The following is a 17,440-nucleotide window of genomic DNA, read 5'->3' on the forward strand; positions in this document are numbered from 1 at the left end:
AACACTCTTCAGACTTCTGGCATCTAGATTGTTTTGTTTTAGAAGAGATTTTTAATGTGGCCCATCAGTAAGGTCAGAGGTGTAAGTAAGTAAGTAAGATTTAGCCGGTTCAGACTGGCTCGGGCTAACCGGTAGTGTCACTGCGGGTGGGCCTGTCCACCCACCCTAGCTCCATGACATCCTATGTAGCCTCGTTTTCAACGCCCAGCATGAGCAAAGTGCATGCGTGGATGGCGCACACATGAGGCATGGAAGGTTGCATGTGTGAGATGTGGAAGGCTGCACACATACGCGGAAGATGCATGTGCAATGCAAGTTCGCGCGTGCATGCACACACTCACATTTGTAAACTGGTGGTAAATATCTGTGAATGCCACCTCTGAGTAAGGTAGACATGCATTGCAAATTAAAGAAGGGGATCTTTGGGGTTGTGTAATCACTTTAGACTGAATTAACTCAGGCTTTTAAATTAGCATATTATTTTCTAAATTAGCCTCTCTCTCTTTTTTACTTTTATACAAGCACCAGCCTGAAGAATACTTTCTTAACAAACATTAAAGTACAGGTACTCCTCAAGTTATGATCACAATGGATCCCAAGATTTATGTTGCTAAGTGAAACATTTGTTGAGTGAGTTTGCTCCACTTTACAACTTGTCTTGCCACAGTTGTGAAATGAATCATTGCATTTATAAGTTAATAACATGGTTGTTAAGCAGTAGTGGGCTGCTGCCTGGTTGGACCGGTTTGAATGAACCGGTAGTTGTGATCAGTGGCTGCCCCTGCACTATCCTTTCCATTTATAACTAACTTTCTGGACTTGTTCCCACCCCACCATGCTGCCCAGGTGAGTTCCACACTGTGTCCTACTGTACTCACCGGAGCTGCCTGAATTGATTATCGCAACCTGAAGCTCCGTTCAGCATGAATAGCGTGTGCGAAAGAGGTGTGTGAGCGAAGCGTGCGCATGAGCTCACAACAGAGAACCAGTTGTTAAGTGCAGCCCACCTCTGTTGTTAAGTGATTCTGGCTTCTCCATTAACTTTCCCTCGTGAGAAGGCCTCAAAACTGATCAATGACCCCAGGACACTGGAACTGTCATAAATATGAGTCAGTTACTAGCATCTGAATTTTTTGATCATGTGACCATGGGAATGCTGCAACAGTCATAAGTGTGGAAAACGGTCATAAGTCTCTTTTTTAGTGCTGTAAACTTTGAATGGTCACTAATGAACTGTTATAAGCTCAGAACTACAGTAATCTGTAGTGTTCCTCTCCTTGTGCTTCTTTCTACCAGGACGTGCAGTCAGGGGAGGCAAGGAGGCAGAGCCTCACCACTGTCATCATGAAAAGAAAAAAAATGTAAAAGGAAAAAGGCGAGAGCTGAGGTCAGGCTGAGCTAGTTGCTGCCAGAGTCACCCGTGGATGACTCTGCTTAGTGCTTAACTGTTTAAAAAAGCCTCTAAAAAGTGCCCTCTACAGGAGGAGGTAGGAGAACCACATGCCTCATCTAGTCTGGCGTTTTATGATCACTCGAGCAGAGTTTAAGCAAGGGTTAAAAGCCGAAAAATTCCTGATGGAGATGAGGCACATGGTTCTCCTGCCTCCTCCTGTAGGGGGCACTTTTTAGAGGCTTTTTAAACAGTTAAGCACTAAACAGAGTCAATCCACGGTGACTCTGGCAGCAACTAGCTCAGCCTGACCTCAGCTCTTGCCTTTTTCCTTTTACATTTTTTTTCTTTCATGATGACAGGCAAGAGCAGAGTTGAAATCCTCTCTGAAACAACTGGAAAAGGTACGTATGGATCAGAGGGAGGGGGAGGAATTCAAACTTCATCCTCCTGCTGCGGGGCTGTGGCAAAGGCTGGAGGGAAGTGCTCTCCCTCACCAAGTGTAGTTTTGATTGCAGGCAGAGCAGGCAGAGCATTGTCTTTTCAAACCTGTAATCAGTGAAGCTGGGCTGGATCCTTACGGGGCTGGGGAAAAGTGTGTGTGCTGTGCTCCAGTATGGCTCTTTGACTGGCTTCTGCCTCCTCCTGTGGTCTCCCTGACTCCCTCCAATCCAACTTTGTGTGTGTGTGTGTGTGTGTGTGTGTGTGTGTGTGTTTGAGAGGTGGGGGGAGGGAGAGAGGGAGGAAGGAGGGGAAAAGAGAAGAAAAAGAAAGAAGGAAACTTATTTAGCAAGAAGAAAAACAAATGCAGTTGCTTTAAATCGGAACTGAGCATGCCTGGCTGTGGAATTCTAGGAGTTGAAGTCCACAAGTCTAAAAAATTGCTGCCTCACCAGCCATAAACCTCACCGCATGTCACTGCTTTCTATGTATACAAAATGCCATATACATGATATACATTTATAGCTATATAATACTATCTGCTATCCAATAAAAATACACCAGCAATAGCAATAGCAGTTAGACTTATATACTTTCAGCCCTCTCTAAGCGGTTTACAGAGTCAGCATATCGCCCCCACAGCCCCACCCACCTCGGAAGGATGAAAGGCTGAGTCAACCCTGAGCCGGTGAGATTTGAACAGCCGAACTGCAGAACTGCAGTCAGCTGAAGTAGCCTGCAGTGCTGCATTAACCACTGTGCCACCTCGGCTCGACCAGCAGTCACTGTGGGCTTTTGTGTCTCCACCGGAATATGAACAGAAGCAGAGGTGGTATTCTGCCAGTTTACCACGGTTCAGGCGAACCAGTAGTGGTAATGTTGGAGGCTCTGTTCACTTTGCCCAGACATCATCACAGATGCTCTGCGCATGCACACACTCCCTGGTTCCAAACTGGTAGTGTAAGCAAGAGATTGTCATGCCCTGAACGTAAGTTTAAACACAATAACCTCACCATGATACTGGGATTTTGGGAAACATACTGTATACCTGATCCAGTGCTGTAGTATTAGACCTTTTTCCCACATATCCATGAAAGTAATAGCATCCTAGACTGAATGTAAATGCGGTTTTAGGTGACAGAGAATGCTTAATCTTACGACATATCATATGAGAAAGGAATATAATATTCGCAGAATGACAGAAAACTGAAATCTGGCAATAGGAACAGATGGTGTCCCTGTCCTGCCAAGTGCAGGGAGTTTCTTGCAGCCAGCTCAGAAATCATATACAGAGCCAAGGAGCTTGATTGGTGTTTTGGAGAAGATTAAGCTGTTGTGGATGGTCATGATAGCTATTTAATATCTTTGTATATCACTTCCCATTATTACAAATCTTGAAGGAGTCTATAATCAGCAGTTGAAATAGAAATACTGTACAAATAGTATGTGTTAAAAAGCATACAAAACAAACAACAATGAAAGTAAAGAGAAAAGCCTACTTACAGAAAGACTATAATGAAAATGTTAAACTTCACACAAAAATAACATCAGAGGGAAGGTAGTCCTACACAATAGTCTTATTTCCATTTTTGGTACACATAATATTGCATGAATTTCATGACCACTCATTTTGTAGATGTGTTCACAATGCACAGAAATTGGAAGATAGTAACTATAACAGAACTAAATAATAGTGCTCTGCAAAACAATTAAAGATTTTCTCCAAACAGAGCTAAATACTATAACTAAGAATGTGCAACTGTTGATAAGTACTTGTTCCTGTTCCATTCAGTGTAATAGCAATAGCACTTAGCACTTAGACTTATATAACGGTTTACAGTGCTTACAACCCTCTTTAAGTGGTTTACAGAGTCAGCATATTGTCCCCAGCAATCTGGGTTCTCATTTTACCGACCTCAGAAGGATGGGAGACTGAGTCAATCTTGAGCTGGTTAGGATCCAACTGCTGGCAGTGGGCAGAATTAAAAACACATTTATACAATGTACTGCTGCCATGGCCATCCTCAATGAATCATACCTCATCAGGTTGTCCATGACTGTGAGTCCTTTAAGGTAGGCAAGATCAGAAAACAAGCGCATAAAGACTTGAAACATACTTTAGTATAATGAGGCTGAATCTTGAAAGCCAGTCAAAGCCTCTCCACTTCAACTTATTTTTTTTACAAAATCAAAGGTGAATTGTTTTGAGTTTCTTTCTTACATCTTCTGCTTTCCCAGAATTCAAGTATCTTTTATCTAATGGCTTAGCAGTCCTCCTCCTCTATGTCAAACCTACATTTCATCATACATAGGTGTAAATACATCTCCTTCCCTCCCAAACCTTAGCATTTTGAATTTGGCTGGCTAGCTGTGATTTGTGATTTCTGATCTAGTTAGCGACTTGATTTGCCTGTGGCTGCCAAGATCATAGCTACTTTTTAAGTTAGTGTTATGGAAATCCCATGATAAAATCCTATTTTCTCAGTAAAAGATCCCATGATAGTGGGATTTTTTCAGTAAAGAATCCCATGATAAAATCCTACTTTCTCTGCTTCTACATTTTGGGGGACATGGTAATAAAATTATGCAATCTCTCCTGCAACTTACTCCTTTTTTATTTTGTACTTAGTTGGGCTGAACAATAGTGACTGGTCCAAGGACATCGTGAAATTTGTGGTTGTTTTGAGAGTTGAGCTTGGGTCTCCCTAATCACTTCCACATGATTGACTATTTAGTTGCCCAAGTTTTCTGTTTTTGGAATTAAATTGTTTTAACTAACCGGTAGTTACCCATTTAATTACCTGGATGCTACTGTGTGATGAATTTGCAGCCTCTACTAAGAACTGACAGCCAATCAGAATTGACAATCAATAAGCAAGCAGAGATGTTTCAGCCAATCATTATTCAATAATTATTTATTAAGAAAATGTATATACTTGCTTGTGGTGACTCCAGGTGGCTTACAGAAATAAAATCCCAAATTCAAAACCCTATAAACCTCCACCCCTCTGGCAATCATTTGATGGGTTGTGTATCATCTTGGGCTCCCCAGACCCACTGGCAAAACCATGTCTTCAGGGGCTTTTGAAAGAACATTAAGGTGGAGGCCAATCTTATCTCTGCGGTGATTATGTTCCACAGGAAGGAAGCCACCAGGGAGAAGCCCTTCTTCTTGGTCCCAAAGATAGACCTCCTTAAGAGAAGGGAACTATATCTTATCCTGCCTCCCTGCTCTGGTGGATGAGGTAGATAAAGCTGGAAAGATGGTTCTTGAGTCCCTGTGTCCCTCATACCATCACATCAGTTTTAAATTCCCCCCCCCCCAAAAATCCCTTTCCTCCTCCTCCTAAGATAAACTAAAATTGGAAGTGATTCATCTGCTTTACTAGTATATCACTTGGCACAACTATTCTGTCCCCTTTATCCAGTCCTGCTAACCTGTCATTATGCTTGTAGATCAAGAATAGGGGCAGTCAGCAAAAACTATCTCAGCATAAAATCTGCTGTCCCCATTGCCAATCCCTTTCCTATCTTCCCCTGGGCAAGTTCTGAATTATTGCCAATGATGCTGCCCTGATTGTGCATGATAAACAAAATGATTGGTTGATTCTTCTGGCTTGGCAGTCCTCCCTCTTCTGCATGTCATTACGCACTGGAAGAAATACCCATCAGTCACATTGCTGCAGCTGGGATGAATCGGGCTGCAGGGCTCTGTCCATCACCTCCAAGTTTCTTTCTCTGCTGTTCTTTCTCTTCCTCCTCCACCCCCTTCTCTTGTAATCCATACTGAATGAAAATGTAAAAAAAAAACCCTCCATGTAAATCAAAATCACAAAGGGAACTGAGTCACAGGCAGCACCATACTTAGGATTTCTCTTTTCTTTATGTAGGCAACAGATGCCATCTTCTAGACCTCTCTATATTATTGGGGGTTCGACGCACTGGCATTTCCATAATTTGCAGTTTCTGCCTTGCACTAAACTGGTAAAAGTTGTAGGTATAATACTACTGGCTGAGCAGGGTTTTTTGTGATTGCATATTTCTGAGAAACCAGTGGCTTGATGATGTTGCATGAAGCTCTTTTGGGAGGCAATACAGGTAGTCCTCAACTTACACAGTTCACTTAGTGACCATTCCAAGTTACAATTCCACTGGAAAAAGGGACTTATGACCATTTTTCACACTTATGGCTGTTGCAGCATCTCCATGGTCACACGATTTACATTCGGATGCTTAACAACTGACTCATATTTATGACGGTTGAGTGTTCCAGAATCATGTTGGTAAACTTTGCAATCTTCTTACAAGCAAAGTCAATGGGGAAACAAGATTTACTTAACAACCATGTTACTAATTTAACAGCTGCAGTGATTACTTAGCAAATGGGGCAAGAAAATTCGTAAAATAGGGCAAAACTCACTTAGCAAATGTCTCACTTAGCAACATACATTTTGGGCTCAATTGTGGTTGTAAGTTGAGGGCATATCTGTAGTGGAATAGCAGGAGGATAGGTTGACCAAGCAGCAGCAGCTGTTAATATTGATTAGTTAATAAACTAATCAAGGAGAGAAGCAACCAGAACTAAGGAAGAATTTACTGAGAGTTAGAACAATTATTCAGTGGAACAACTTTCCTCCAGAAGTTGTGAGTGCTCCAACAGGTTGGAGGTTTTTAAGAGATGTTGGATAACTATTTGTCTTAAATGATATAGGGTTCCTGGCTGAACAGGGGGTGGGGGTTTGGACTAGAAGACCTCCAAGGTCCCTTCCAACTCTGTTATTCTGTTAATATGCACCCATTGACACAATAGGCACTTCTCTGATACCATCCTTGGCTTGGCACCCAATTTTTCCCTTTAAGATAATGAGTAATAAAATACAACAGATGTTACTCACCTTGTTGTTGCCACCATACTGTTGATTAAAAGAGGAAAATGCTCCTTACGACTGGGTGTAAGGATATCTAAGAAAGACTGAAATACGTCTTGCACATGGACTGGGAGCCCAGACAACACTGTGGGATCATGGCAGGAAAATAAGCTGTTGGGGAATGTTTGTGTTGCATTTAAGTATAGATTGAAGGAGAAGAACAGAAGAAAATAGATGAATAAAGGCAATGCTGAAGATTCTGGCTTTATGGGAAGCCAAATCTTATCCTTCCCAAATTATTCAAACTGAGATAATAATTGGTCCAGGGATAGAATGCCCTGTAAGTTAATCTTGCCCTTACCCTGATTTTACCTCGTCTGTATCTCTACACTATTACTGATCCTTCTTTGCTTTGCATGCATGTTACATTTTGTAGGAGATGCAAGGCACAAGGGTTAGGATTTGTGCCTTTAACTTGGTTGTTAAGCTTTGTGCCTGCTGTCCCTCCCCTCTTCCCCCGGGGACTCTGCTCTTCGTTGCCATTCCCATAGCTGAACTTGAGAAGACCCATCTTTCTCCTCCTGAGTGAACAAGACATTGGTCCTTAGCTGACATGCTATTTTTGTGAAGATGCTGTTTGTGTGAGGTAGGTGACAAGCTGGCAAGGGTGGATCAGGTGGCTCCTCTAACTGAAGGGCTCGGCTTGCACATCCATCATATGAAAAACACACGTTTGAAAGCTTTGCTTCTCTAGTGACAGACAATTTCTCTTCTGCTGCTTTTTTGTCTTTGCTAAGGAAAAAAAGGAAAAGGCAGACGGAAATAGAAGGGAAGAGACAACAGCTCGAGGACCAGATTCTTCAGCTGCAGCATTTCAAGGTAAGGGCTGATCCTGGATTGACCAGAGCTGTATGTTTTTAGACATGCAAATCACACATTTGGGTAGCTGGGAAGAACCTGTTCCGACATGAAGCAGCCTGCGTTGCCAGAGTCTGTCTGCTCCAGCTAATCAAATCCTTACCGAGTCTCTCTTCTGTGTGTGTGTAAAATATCATGTTATTGAAAAGGATGGAGCAGAACGGATGATGGAAGGGGGAGGGCATATATAGCAGGCACCAGAATTTGGCTGCCGGTTTAGCAATTCACAACATATCCCTTGAATTGGAACGGATGTGGATTTGGGTGTGTTCACTGCATTGCTTAAATGGTTCTTTTCCCAGCTATGCAACCACGGAGGCAGCTTTTGTGTGCTTAATTATGGTAGTACTTGAGCTCTATGGTTGTGTAATGGTGTGTGTGTGTATGTGTGCAGGTGTGCCTAAAACTGCAGAGCTATTCAAGGGGTATATGCAGTCCATACAGTCAAGGTTGGACATAATCTACATCTATAAATTAACAGTTGAAAATTTGAGATTATATGCAAAAGAACTGTATAGTGATACTGTATATACTGTGAAATATTGTATATAGGTACATTGTAGAACAGATTAATCCAGGACTATCATATCTGAGTTACGGAATATTGGGCAACCAACAGTTTTCTATATCTCTTTGTTTCCATCTAGTGATTGTCTGGAATTTTACAGCCCTAATATGAATTTATATATTATCTATAGATGTAACTAGTTTGTATTTACTGATTTGGATACTGCTGAAAGTCAGATGCATCTTGAATAAGATCACGATCCATGGTAGCGCAACTAATTTGCAAGCAGGACATCCCAGGTTTACAGTCCAATACCTTATATGAAAAAGAATAGATGGCAGCTTAAAACAAAGATTCTTCTCAAAAAGCTGGCTGCTATTTCTGAAGCCTATTGTTGGGGGAGTTTTAGATGTTTCTAATCACCTTTTATTCTACAAATCTTTCTCTTTTAAACAAATTGTTTCTAATATGACAGTTTGAAATTCTGGATATTTTAGCCTGGTCAGTGCCTGCAGGATAGATTTGTAGAAAATCCTTCCTCTGAGCTTGTCTGTTGAAGCAGAGGGAGATGTCTAATGGATTAGACTACATGTATACCTAGGCATAGTGGAGCACTTGTACCACTGATGCCTTGTATTCTGCAATCTGGTTATTGGGCATAAACCTACCCCCACAGTGTGAGGCTATGCAATACAGCTAACTTTCCCCTGTGTATTTTTATGCAATCTGTGTCTGTAGGAGGAACAGGTGTCAAAATAAAGTCGCTGGAAATTGTTGGAAATAACAGCCACTTGTTTTATTTCAGCCTAGAGCTGCTGAGACAACATTTGGAATCTCTGGGAATTTTCTAGTTTTTCCTTGGAAACATACCTTCTTTGAATGGTATTTTCCCTCATGTAGTCTTATTTTGAAGGCAGCAACTAATTTCCCCCCTCCCCTCATGCCATTCTATCTGAGGGATTCTGGAGTGCACAAAATGGTGCGGTGCTGGCCTCCCAGCACAGTTGCTGCTTCTGCCCCTTCCATTGGTATTTCTTGAAGCAGCTGGGGTAATATTGCTTATGCAGGATCACAGACGTTGAGACAAGCCATGTGTTTCGGCAATAAAACTTCTTGTCACCATGGGGGAATTATGTTCTTCTTCGGAGATTGCAGCCACCTGTGCTAGACTTTTTAAAAGACCAGATCACGTTTTAATAGGAAAAGCAGCGTTGAATGCTTGTTTAAAGAACACCCTTCCCTAATTGTTAACCTCCAGATATGTTGGACTTGATTTCTATAATCCCGAAGCCTGGTTGGAGGAGGCTGATGTAGACATTAATCAAAAGAGAATAGATTAAAATGCTTTTATTTATTTATTTTCCAAGTCAGCCAGGTGGTGCCCTTTGAAAGCTCTTATTGAAGGACAAGACAAACTTCAGGAAACTCTTTTAACTCTTAACTAACACAGATCAGTGTTGGGCTATGCACTGCTACAGATTCAAAGTTTTTTTAAGTGCTTTTGAGCAGGCAGATGCTCATCTCCATTTAAACCACCTACATCCAGGATGTTGTGGCTGTCAGCATGATCCTGAGTAAAGGAACATTGTGTTTAAGTTTGCAGACTATGTGCATACCCACCCAGTCACTCCCAAAACCCTTTCTGTGTTTAAGACCAAAACACTTCACAGTCACATTTAGTGATAAACTGCACAGAGACATGATGTGCTTGGCCTGTTAGTGATTGGACCAATACCCAATTCATGCACCATAATCTTTCCTCTGATGATTAGGAATCTTTGAAATGCTTGAAAGTGATTTGAGAAAGGTATAGAATTTCCTCACTGGTACCTTTCAGAGGTTCAAGTCTTGCCATTTTTAATCCAGATTACCAAAGGCAATGCAATGCGAGAAATTGCAGCACATAAAAATTGAGGGAAAAGTAGTGTACGTAATTCTCTGCCATATCTACTAAATTAGAGTGTATAGAGTTGTCTCTGAAACAGTGCAAAACTAGTTTATCAAAGCTGGCAGTGAGCTACTTCACTACTCATCTTTAAGTAATAATTCTTCCTTCAAATTCAAATTCTAAAAGTTGACAGTCACTGTGGGAATACTTGTGCCTGTATGTTTGCAGTCCTATGATTAGCTATTTGCTCCCATTAAAAATTAAAACTGGAGTCAGATACCTCAACTAGTTCTGGATCTCTGTGGATGCTGATATAATATCTAACATTTATATGTTAGGTACATCATCTCTAAGAATCAAATTGTTTCTTTCATAGTGCAGAATAGAAGAGGTATCACCTGGTATCCTACTTCCCATCTCTATTTTGCTGCCTTAACCAAAGGCTCTGGGATTGTTCAGCAGGAACTCTGGAAGTGTAGATATAGATAGCTATATAAATAATACAAAGTCTTTATTTTAGTCCATTTGTACCATCCAACTCCTAATTATTCTAGAATAATTCTTGTCTTTTTCTCCCTGCTTTTGCTTGCTATTTATCCCAGTTTGCCACCAAACAGCTTTGATACTTGCTGATGTTTAAATAAGTCTCAAGCAATATTTCATACAGTAATAGGGTTGGAAATGACTTTGGTAGTCTTCTAATTCAACCCCCATTCCCAGAACAGGATTCCTCCTCTTATCCCTGATAAATGATTATCACCCTTGATATGATGTGGCAGGCTGTTCCACTCTTTAATTGTGCTCACAGTCAGAAAATTCTTCCTTACTTCAAGTTTGGATTTCCCTCTGTAAAGCTTTCCCAGGTTTCTACCCACTGGTTCTTATCTTACCCTTGGATGCTACAGAAAATAAATCTTCTGATTTTTGACATCCCTTCATGTATTGGAAGATTGCTGTCATATCTCCTTTCAGCCTTCTCTTCTTTAGCAATAGCACTTAGTATGTGGACATATATACCACTTCACAGTGCTTTACAGCCCTCTCTAAACGATTTACAGGATCAGCATATCGCCCCCAACAATATGGGTCTTCATTTTAACGCCCTCGGAAAGGTGGAAGGCTGAGTCAACCTCCTGAGCTGGTAAGAATCAAACTGCTGGCAGCGGGCAGAATTAGCCTGTAATACTGCATTCTAGCCATTGCGCTGCCTTTAGACTAAATCTACCAAGGCTCTTTAGACCAAACATACCAAGTTCCTTTAACCATTCTTGATAAGATTTGGCTTTCATGCCCCTTTCCTTCTTTATCATTCTTCTTTGCATGCTTTCCTGTTCCTCATTGTCCTTTTTTGTATTATGATTTTATTGTACTGTAGGGTATAGTATTCCAGGTGTGCGGCTGTCCAGTGCAATGTAAGACTGGTACTTCCTGTTATAGAGCCGAGGTGGCGCAGTGGTTAAATGCAGCACTGCAGGCTACTGCTAGATCAGCAGTTCAGCGGTTCAAATCTCACCGGCTCAGGGTTGACTCAGCCTTCCATCCTTCCGAGGTGGGTAAAATGAGGACCCGGATTGTTGGGGGCAATATGCTGACTCTCTGTAAACCGCTTAGAGAGGGCTGAAAGCCCTATGAAGCGGTATATAAGTCTACTGCTATCTACTGCTATTACCTTGACACTTGGTTGATGCAACTCCAAACTGTATTGCATTCCTTCTCTCCATAGCAGTCTGACTTCTCTTCTTACTGGGACACTGGATGAAACACCTTCTCTGAAGGACTGTAAATTTTCCTCTAGGGAGAATACCTTAAACTGATTGCATAGCTTCACTGACAGGACAGTGAACCTGGTCCTCCAAGTTACAGGCTGCTAGCCTTTCTCTTCCAAAGCTGGTTTTTTTTCTTTTCTGAAATAACGTCTTCCTTTCAATGTTGTTTTTTTGAGACATTCTTCAGCCTTGTCCAAACTGATCTTTCCTAAATCTTTGTGTGACCTGATTGCCTTCAGTCCCTCCAATAATACAGCAAGTTAGGACTTAATCCAGTGGAGCTGGAATCCTCCTCAGGCAGCAACACAAATATGGCACAAACCTTGCTGGTCACCAAAATAGATGGAGGGGGTTACCTCCTTATCTGTGGCTGTGTGATGATGATGATAAAGAAGATCCAAACATCTTTTCCTCGTCTGGAAGGACAAAATTTTAAAGTCTCCTATATACTGAGGGAAAGAGAAAGAGGCAGAAAACGGATTTAAATTTTCACATGCTGTTAGACTTTCAGTTTTCTTTTGCTTAGGGCTTTGTGCACACTGGTCACACTTTTTGCAAGCTGAATTAAATGGTCTATATTTACTCTGGTGTGAATGTAGCAATTGACTAATAGTGTGCTGGGTGCAAAACATACAAGAAATTACCCGTGTGGATTTTCCAAGAAAAGAGTTATAGACTCAGCAAGGCACCAGGATAAGATTCTTAGCATATATCAATTAATTTCCAGGGACTCGGTGTGTGTGTGTGTGTGTGTGTGTGTGTGTGTGTGAATAAATAGAGCTAGGAATAAGAGCCCGCCTATCATGGATACTTATTAGGAATAGCATCTTAAATGAAGAGCAGTTGTGGGGTGTAGCATATGGCATACGTTTTTGGAAATAGCAATGATACTGAGATCAGAAAGTCTCATGGTTGAAGATGGGAAAGAATTTTGTTTTTAGCAGCTAAAGAATAAAGTTTTTTATTTGAAAGCTAGACCTTTAGGAGATTTTGGTAATGCCACATCCAGAGAAAGTTATGGAAGTTGAAAAAGGATGCATTAAAATCTGAAATAATTCTACAAATTAATTCAAAATTGTGGTTCAGGAAAGGAGACATACAACAAGCTGAAGCAGATGAAAACATGCTCAAGTATGAACAGTAACCAGAGAACTCCTAAATCTGAAATTATAAGGGATTAGAAATCTAAAGCAACACATGTCAGATTATCTCTTTGTTCATAAAATACTAAAACAACAAACAATGTGATCCTTTCTGAAAAATTCAAGGAACTGTTTTAAGTTCCTTACCAGAAAAGTATAAATGGAGTTCATCAGAGTTCATTATAGTGGAGATATACCAACATCAACAATGCAACTAAGAGAATTCTCTAAAGCAGATAAAAGGGAGAAATGTAACCTGTCATTAGTGTATTAGAAAGAGACATATCAAAACCGAATGAAGACTTCACAGAGCTAAAGCCTGTACAACACAGAGAGATAATAAGTCTAAATGTCTTAAAAGAAAAGGCCAATATGCATAAGGATTGCAGAACAATGAGGTACAGGCAAGAAAAGTTAATTTAGCAAATGGAATGTTGATATATGGAAAGGGCAGCATTGAATTGAAATGTCTGATAAATCATAATGAAAGCAAGAATGGAATGTTTCAAGAAACATATACCTGAATTGGACACAGATTACATATATTAAACAAAATGGTTATAAAATTATGCTTAAAATAAACTTTGCATTGTTACAAAAGACCACCAAGTCATATTGAAAGCACAATGAAGTTAATTTGCGGGAAATTATACAGCCTAAGGCAAGCAGAGTAATGGGATGCATGCATAAGCATAATTCTGCAAAATGATATTTGGGCACAGAGATGAGTTTCTTATTAAGAAAATAAAAGCTGAGAGCTTAAAAATTGAATTGAATATTTGTCCTTTTGAGAAACAAAGGGTATCCACATATGATTTTTGTTTAAAAACAAAAGAAAAAAGGAAAGATTATGCTACCTTAAATAAGCCAGCCAGATATTGGATCTTGTTTTTTAACGATGTTTGTAGTCCAATGTCAGTCAGAACAATTTTCCAACAGTTTTTATCAACAAAAGATTCAAACATAACTTCATATGAGTTATGAAACCTAATGGTATTTGAATTCAAAGTTTATGCATCAGACCCTTTAAAACAAAGGAATAAACAACACTAGAGAACCTAAGTAGGAATAATGCTGGGCTGATGAATTGAACAAAAGTTTACAACATTTTGAACCTAAAACCTGGAAAAATTACCATTGCTGTGTTGCTCATTTTAATGAAGAAGGCATAACTCCCAAGGAACTAAAATATTTAGATACTAGCTCATTCAGCACAAGCTTATCAATAGCACCTGGATCTACTCTGGATACTCAAAGAAGAAAGCAAAATACAACAACAATAACTCTACACAGTCACCACAGTCGCTACTGAAAATGACTGAATGCAAAGAAGAATGAAAAAGATGGAAAGAGCCTTGGAAGCCAAATCATACCAAGAGTGGTTAAAGAAATTTGTTATGTTTAGTGTAAAGAGCCGTGGTGGCACAGTAGCTAGAATGCAGTATTACAGGCTAATTCTGCCAACTGCAGGCAGTTCAATTCTCACCAGGGTCAAGGTTGACTCGGCCTTCCATTTTTCTGAGGTCAGTAAAATGAGGACCTGAGTTCCAAGAGTGGCTCGAGAAGGTCATTGGCTGGCTCAGCAGGATCTTCCTGCAAGAGAGTGCCAGGGCGTCCCTGCCCAGCAGCCCCCTGAAGCGCTGGCGGGTCCACGTCTAGAGGTTCTGCTACCACCTATATGCCAGCTTGCGCATCGAGGAGCTCTACAGCATCATCCGTGATTTCCCGGAGTCGAAGCCTGCAGTAGAAGACCTGAAGTATTGCCTGGAAAGGACCAATCAGCGGCAGCAGCTCCTGACCTCCCTGAAAAGCGCCTTGGAACTACAGCTGCTCCATCTCGGGGTGAACACTTGGACATCATCACCCTCTACATTTCGGCCATCAAAGCCCTGCGGGAGCTGGACTGCCTTTGTTTTGTGGCCTCAAGAACGGCATTTTAACTAGTGTGATGAGTGTATGATAGTACGACTGTGAGAGTGAATGTGCCCACTTTTAATTTAATTAATTAAATTATTTTTATCATTGTATTGTATTTTTAATGACTATTGTGGGGTGCGTCTGAGTAGAATGTTTGTTGGGTGAACATGATAGGACTGGGGGTGCGACCTGGAGCCCCCTCCACTGAGTGCAGAAGCAGAAGTGGATGGGGGCCCGGGATCCGCCCCTCACCCTAGAGTGAATGGTATGTGTGGCCTGCCGGGAAGAATGGGGGCCATGGGAGAGGGGGGAGGGTCTATGGATGGGGGAGAGGGTCGGAGCATTTCGGTTACGACTGGGAGGGGCAGATATGACGGGAGCTGTAGGGCTAGCCATTACCGGGGAAGAAGGACTTGCTACATTACAGCAATTCCTTGTTCCGGCCCCTCAGGCTCACCTCAAGAACCTGGTGGCAGAGGAGATCAGGGCCCTGGTCTCAGGTTGCTGCTGCTAAATGCTAGGTCTGTTGTGAATAAGGCTCCCCTGGTCCGGGACTTAATATTAGACGAGGGGGCAGACCTGGCATGTATAACTGAAACCTGGCTGGGCCAAGAGGGAGGAGTCCCCCTCTCAGAAATGTGCCCAGATGGGTTCCAGGGGCTCCACCAACCACGACACCAGAGGAAGGGGTGGGGGAGTAGCAGTGGTTGTCTGGGAGTCGTTAGTCCCTCGCAGGATCCCTGCCCCAGAGATTATGGGGTGTGAGTCTCTTCTCTTGAAGTTGGACCTAGGGGTTCAAGTGGGCTTGTTCCTGACATACCTACCTCCCAGCTGCATCACGACAGCCCTGCCTGTGCTACTAGAGGCAGTAGCCGGGTTGGCGGTGGAGTTCCCCAGGCTTTGGAACGAGCTCCCCGTGGAGATTCGTACCCTCTCCACCGTCCAGGCCTTCCGCACTGCCTTGAAGAACTGGCTCGCCCGTCAGGCCTGGGGATAAGGATTTCTACCCCGCCCGAATGTTGTATGCATGTTGCTCATTATTTTATTATGTGTTGTTGTCTCAATGTTGTATTTCCCCTTTCCCTGGTTTTCTGTGAGCCGCCCTGAGTCCCCTCAGGGAAAAGGGCGGCCTACAAATGCAAATAAAACCTCTAAAAAAACCTCTAATGGTGCTGGGGGACTTTGATCTACCATCTCTCGGCGAACACTCTGAGGGGGCACAGGAGTTCATGGCCTTCATGACAACCATGAACTTGACTCAAGTAGTTCAGGGTCCAACTCATAGAGTGGGACACACACTCGACCTGGTGTTTCTCTCAGGGCAGTGGAGATATGATCTGGAATTAAGGGGAATAGAGACCTCACCCTTGTCATGGTCAGATCACTCCTTGCTGAGGTTTGACTTTAGGACACTACTCCCTCACTGCAGGGAGGTGGAACCAATTAAGTGGTTCCGCCCCAGGCGCCTGATGGACCCGATGGGATTTCAGAGGGAGCTTGGAGAGATACCTGACTCCCTTGCCCACAATCCGACCGAATCCTTAGTCGCTGCCTGGAATGTTGCAGCGACTCAGGCACTGGACCGGATTGCGCCTTTGAGGCCTCTCCGCGGCAGTGGATCCAGGAGGGCACCTTGGTTTACCGAGGAACTCCGGGAGATGAAGCGCCAAAAAAGATGCCTAGAGCGACGTTGGAGGACTAGTAACTCTGAATCTGATCGAACACTACTAAGAGCCTTTATTAGGACTTACCTAGTGGCAATACGGGCGGCAAAATGCATGCATTTTTCCGCTCTTATTGTGTCTGCAGAATCCCGCCCAGCCGCCCTGTTCAGGGTGACCTGCTCCCTCCTGAAAGGTGGGGGGGGGAACCCCTGCAGGGAAGAGCTGAGGAATTTGTTCAGTTTCTGTTGGATAAAATCACTCAGTTTCGGACAGACCTTGACTCCGCTTGGGCGATACCAGCCGAGATGCCGAGGGTAGGTCTAAGTCGGACTTCCTGGGATGAGTTCAAATTTGTCACCCCTGAGGAAGTGGACAAGACCATGGGAGCGATGAGCACCTCCACCTGCTTACTGGACTCGTGCCCCTCCTGGCTGGTCTCGACCAGCAGGGAGGTGACATGAGGCTGGCTCCAGGTGATTACCAACGCATCTTTGCAGGAGGGGTCTTTCCCGCAACCACTAAAGGAAGCGGTGGTGAGACCCCTCCTCAAGAAGCCTTCCCTGGATCCAGCCATCCTGAAAAACTACCGTCCTGTCTCCAACATTCCTTTTCTGGGGAAGGTTGTTGAGAAGGTGATGGCGCTTCAACTCCGATGGACCTTGAATGAAGCGGATTATCTGGATTCCTTTCAGTCTGGTTTCAGGCCTGGGTACAGCACTGAAACCGCTTTGGTCGCACTGATCGATGATCTCTGGCGGGCTAGGGATAGAGGGCATTCCTCTATCCTGGTGCTTCTTGACCTCTCAGCGGCTTTCGATACCATCGACCATGGTATCCTTCTGCAACGTCTGGAGGAGGTGGGAGTGGGAGGCACCGTTCTACGGTGGTTCTCCTCTTACCTCTCCGGTAGGTCGCAGTCGGTGTTGGTCGGGGGATAG

At 42.8% G+C, this 17,440-nt stretch overlaps 1 protein-coding gene across 1 annotated transcript in view; it reads left to right on the forward strand.

Annotated features, from left to right (window-relative positions):
• The first annotated feature begins 3,845 nt into the window (after positions 1-3,845).
• Positions 3,846-17,440, forward strand: part of LOC116506166 (paralemmin-2-like) — a 149,013-nt gene continuing 135,418 nt past the window's right edge. The window contains exons 1-2 of the mRNA XM_032213818.1: positions 3,846-3,904; positions 7,497-7,578. Of these exons, the coding sequence (XP_032069709.1) occupies positions 3,846-3,904; positions 7,497-7,578 (141 nt within the window). The remainder of the gene's footprint in view (positions 3,905-7,496; positions 7,579-17,440) is intronic.

Source organism: Thamnophis elegans, chromosome 3 (assembly GCF_009769535.1).
Source record: "Thamnophis elegans isolate rThaEle1 chromosome 3, rThaEle1.pri, whole genome shotgun sequence".
Taxonomy (NCBI): Eukaryota; Metazoa; Chordata; class Lepidosauria; order Squamata; family Colubridae; genus Thamnophis; species Thamnophis elegans.